At 29.9% G+C, this 4,903-nt stretch overlaps 1 protein-coding gene across 7 annotated transcripts; it reads left to right on the forward strand.

Annotated features, from left to right (window-relative positions):
• The first annotated feature begins 406 nt into the window (after positions 1-406).
• On the forward strand, positions 407-4,582 carry LOC115695920 (uncharacterized). 7 transcript variants are annotated; one of them, XR_009684830.1, is made up of 6 exons: positions 444-1,463; positions 1,713-1,783; positions 2,197-2,370; positions 3,767-3,933; positions 4,015-4,135; positions 4,231-4,582. XR_009684830.1 is itself a non-coding variant. In XM_061105386.1 (4 exons), exons 2-4 carry the CDS (start codon positions 3,830-3,832, stop codon positions 4,372-4,374), a joined length of 369 nt encoding a protein of 122 aa, XP_060961369.1. In that variant the 5' UTR covers positions 466-2,370; positions 3,767-3,829; the 3' UTR covers positions 4,375-4,582. The 7 variants fall into 7 exon arrangements, 1 of the variants encoding a protein (XP_060961369.1); XR_009684829.1 differs by having other exon boundaries at positions 407-1,463; positions 1,713-2,370; XR_009684833.1 differs by having other exon boundaries at positions 407-1,424; positions 1,713-2,370.
• The last annotated feature ends 321 nt before the right edge of the window (positions 4,583-4,903 follow it).

The raw sequence follows: 4,903 nt of genomic DNA on the forward strand, positions 1-4,903 counted from the left end.
AAAGTCCTTAAATCCAACAATCTGAATAGTTTAGGGGGCATTTTTAACAAGCTTAAAAATTCGTAAAAATCCTAATTTTAGTTCACATACGGATGTGATTTGTACTGTATTTCATATTTTATGGCTTCTGTATATGTATCGTAAGTTTAAATATATGTTTCAATTTATATATATATATGTCCAGTACCATTATATCTTTATCTGGCTTCAGTCTTGTTTTCCGTTCCTTTCTTTGGCTTCAAATATATGTATATATCTGTACAATTTTTTCATATAGAGTTATACATATATTACTTGTTATTTCTGTTTTGTTTTTGGTTGAATGCGAGACAATCTTTTTTTTTTAAACAGATAATGCGAGACAGTTTAATATATCTTTATATATTAAAAGTGCTTATCTAACGACAATTCTTGGTTTAACAGAATATACGCTACAAATAAAAGAATATTCTGTTAAATTTAACCCCAAAAGAACCATTTATCATTTTCTTTTAACGCCGTTACCATCCCCTTCTTCACACGATTCTTTTCAAATGGCCCTAAAGCTAGCCAGAATCTCACTCCCAATCCCAATCTCAATCCCAAACAACTTTTACCCATTCCACATCTTACCCTTTCAACACTCCCTACATCAGAAATTCCAATCGCATAAATTTGAATATCTTGATCGGAGGTGAAAATTCCCTGACGATTCATGAGATCGATGTGGTATGTATTGTCGAAGATGTTAGGTGTTCGGAGATCTTGGAAGGTGAAGGCATCGAAGTCTTTGGTTGGGCATATGGATTTGAGATTCTTAGTGAAAGTTTGGTCCATGATTTGGTCTTGGGGGTAGAGACGGTTGTCGAAGGATCCGCATTGGGAAATTCTGATGGTGTGGCCGCCTGAGAGGGCGACGACATCTGTGGGGTCGAGGTTTTGGTTGTCGGCGAGCTATTTGAGAATGGCTTTGGTTTTCAGTCAAAGAACGATCTTTCCTTGCAAGAACAATTTAGGTTTTCAGTCGCTATTTCCCAATCGAGATTTCTCTGGCCCAGACTTTTCTTCTCCAATAATATTGCGATTTTTCAAACAAAAACAAATGCGCAATGCCACTGAGTGAAAGAGCACCCCTAAAATTGAGCTTTCCCTCATGATTAGAAGTTGTGTTGTTACCAGCAATTCCACAAAATCAAGAAGCCAATACCCAAAAAGTTCCAATCGCTAAGCATTTAATCAACAGACTCTTTTTTTTTTCTTCAAAAAATAATAATAAATGGAATACGTGTTTTGGCTTATTAGTCCTTATTCAAAATAGTTTGTCTTTGATATCTAATTTCGTAATTATTTTTTTTCCCTTTTAATTGCAGGATAAAAGATTTATTACTTCCTCATTTGTATGCGTAGTGTTCTTGAAAGTCTGTAAATTCCACCAAGATGATTAGGTTTGGAACTTAATCTATGCATGGAATATTAGCAATGGGGTATGAACTTAATTGAAATAATATATTTTGTAGGTATGTTATAGGTGGAGAATTGATATTAGAAGAGTTGTAGGTAGTTAGAATTATAGGTTTTAGAGTTATCGAGTATGTTCATCATTTATTCCTTGCTAGATAAACAAATAATGAGACCTTATTTTTATTGCTTAATTTAATGATTATATCATCATGTATAGAATATTGTTTTGAAATGTTCATAAGAAATTTTCATCAGACAATATTGTATTGCAGGAAGGAAGTTGGTGAAAAGACTGTAGAGTTGAAACCAAATTCTCTCTTTGAACACAATAAGACTTGTCAAAGTAACATCTTCACTATTTTATTGAGTTGTTTACTTGTTAATTCTTCTAGCAATTAAGACCATTTGAATATATGATACCTATTTTTAGGTAGGAGCATTTTAGACCCACGTATCAACTATTACAAACTTCGCTAAGATTTATTTTTCTTCCTTTTCTAGAAAGACATCATATTTGTTTATACTTTCAAACTATTTGATTGCACAATATGAATTGTTCATGTAAACGAAGAATCAAAACCACCAACGTTTACTTGGTTTTTTAAAAGTCAAATAAATCTAATCTTATATTGATTGATGTATTTATAATTTTTATTACTAAAGCTTGTTTTTTATCATAACAGGTGTGACAACCCTCCCAACGCTCCCTTAGAATCAAATACTATTAATTAAACTAGATTATCATATTGATTGCAGATGTGTGCAAGAGCGAGACCTCCTATTGATGAAACTCTCGTAGATCTGTGCAAGAGCATGGCCTCCTAATGATGAATTATCGCTACTGATTGCATATTTGAGTACAATGAGGCACAAGAAATATATAAGAACAATGAAATTACCGATTTGGTAAAGTAATTGAAACCAACTCAGGTATATATAAGAAATATGGTACTACTTACTACTTTTAAATGAATATATTGCTTACTAATTATTAATTACTATCTTAATTTTGTTTTTATACTCTTTGCTGTTTATTTTATTATGCTCTTGTTCTCGAATTTAAAACTCGGGAATCGAACAGAGCTCAACATGTAAGTTTTCACATGAATTTGGCTCCATTTCGTTTTCTTATTGTTATTAGATAATTTATTTGAAAAAGCTTCATGGCGTTGTTTATTCTTGGAGTTGTATTGGAACTCTTTTTTAACTTCTTGTTTTTGGTTATTACATATCTATTAAACATAAATATGTTTGTCTTCCTTGTATAGCAAGGTTTAAAATTTCCAGTAATTGGTTTCTTCATTTCAAAAATTTTGGTTATGTTCAAGAGAAGATAGTATAGATATTAATTATTATATATTTAGGAAAACAACAAGTTATGCAATTTGATGCTGAATCATGCTTTTCAACTTTTTTTTTTCGTTAAATATTGAAATAACATAGACTAAAGTCATGGTGGAGCCCGACCGTTTATTTATTTGTATTGGAGTGGTGTAATTTCATTCTTGTTTACATTGCATTGGGTATTGAACTGTTTGGTGACTGAGTAGGGTCAAACCAGTCGCATGTATTTTAATTTTTAAGCCCATATGAATTTAATATATGTGATCACTATATCTTCACTACATTACACATTGTATTTATTTATATGTAATGTATATATTGGTGCAGACAGTGGTATTCTTACATTGTACAAGAGTTAAAGTGGTACATTTATTGGTGGAAAATCATATTTCCTCCGGCCTTTAGCCTTTTATTGTGTACAGAATATACATAATTTCACTGTTTAGAGTACAATATGCCTCTAAACAGTACTGCCCATACTTTTTTCTCATTCTTCTACTGATTTAATTTCACTACTATATGTATTATCATTGGTTTGCGGCACTTGTTGTTGTTGTTGTTGTTGTAGTTGTGATAGAGGAGGGCTTGGTATATAGCAAGCTACGCCGCCACTACTAGGAATACATGCATAGTCTTGTTCAGTTAGTGTAGCTGCATTTTAATCATCATCATCTAGAGTAATGCCAATACTTTTTTCCCATTCTTATACTAATTCATTTAGACTATTATATGCATTATCATTGGTTTGCGGCACTTGATGTTGTTGTGGTTGTGATAGAGTATGCTTCATCCTTGTTGTGTTTGTTATTGGTTTTATCACATTGATATATTGTGCTTCTTAATTAATGGTAGAAATTCTTGTAATCTTCCTTCTCTTTGCAATATGTTGATATATTGTGCTTCTTAATTAAATATCATTAATTTTTTATAATTAATATAATATTAAATTTTTTAACATGTATAGTTTTTTTTTTTTTTTCAGAAAGCGTACTATTGGATTGAAGCTGAAATCATATTTAAAAACATCAACCAAGATTTTTATTACATGTCTTGTGATTTATGTAATAAGAAACTTATGTTCTACAACGACAATGAAGAAACAGACTGTGAGAATTCAAAATGCGGAAAAAGATGTCTTCCAACACCACGGTAAACACATCATCACTAAATTAATATTTGAACTTATTTGATATTCATATTAATCGTTATATATTCTGTATAAATTATTAGTGCAAGGACCTATGTACAACTTGACGATGGTACCGAGTTGCTAGATGCTGTAATGTTCGGAGATGTTGCAGAAAATATATTCTCATGTACTGCAGTTCAATTAAAGTCATATTCAGACGAGGTAAATATAAAAAAAATATATATATATATATATAAAATTTATACCTTTTCATAAATAGAAGTATATTAAATCTTATTACTAATTATTTTTTACAGAAACATAAGTTGTTTGTCCAAAAAACTACAGAGAAATTATCGGCCAAAAAATGGAGAGTTCAGTTGTATGTAGATCCAAAACGAATGATGAGTTCAAAGTACAATCAATACACCATTCAAGCAGCTGAACCAATGGAAGATTAGGGAGAAGTTTCACTATACTCTTTTTAGTTTTTCAAATAATATTCCATATATTAAGACTTTTTTAATAATTTTTTCTTCTATTTTAAGATCGAACATTTTTTTTTAACTTTAGTTACATAATGTTTGTTTTAAATTTTGCAAAACTTATATCTTGTTCCTTTAAATTTTCTACAAGTAAATAATAAGTATTATTTTGTTATGACTTAAATATATCCAATTATATTTTACTAACGAAATATGATAGCACACATATTACTTTAATAAAATAAATCATTCACATGATCATATATCTAAATAAAACAACAAAGAGTTAAAATCTAAAAAAAATTGATATTTACGTGCCTCGGTACGTAATTTCTAACTAGTATATATATATATTGTTTTCTTTGTTGAATGTGATGGTTGGTAACATTACTTCGTACTTTGTTTTTATCGGCTTCAGTTGTAATATATATATTAATGTATAGTTTAATTAGTATATATACATATATTTTGGTTCAAACAATTTAATTCAAATTTTGGTGTTGGT

Source organism: Cannabis sativa, chromosome X, assembly GCF_029168945.1.
Source record: "Cannabis sativa cultivar Pink pepper isolate KNU-18-1 chromosome X, ASM2916894v1, whole genome shotgun sequence".
In the NCBI taxonomy this organism is placed as follows: Eukaryota; Viridiplantae; Streptophyta; class Magnoliopsida; order Rosales; family Cannabaceae; genus Cannabis; species Cannabis sativa.

Excerpts from the sequence above, each read along its gene's own strand:
- LOC115695920 (XM_061105386.1), top strand. The coding sequence starts at position 3,830 with ATGTCTTGTGATTTATGTAATAAGAAACTTATGTTCTACAACGACAAT. Across the intron at positions 3,934-4,014 it reads AGATGTCTTCCAACACCACG|TGCAAGGACCTATGTACAAC; the intron begins GTAAACACATCA and ends ATAAATTATTAG. Across the intron at positions 4,136-4,230 it reads TAAAGTCATATTCAGACGAG|AAACATAAGTTGTTTGTCCA; the intron begins GTAAATATAAAA and ends TATTTTTTACAG.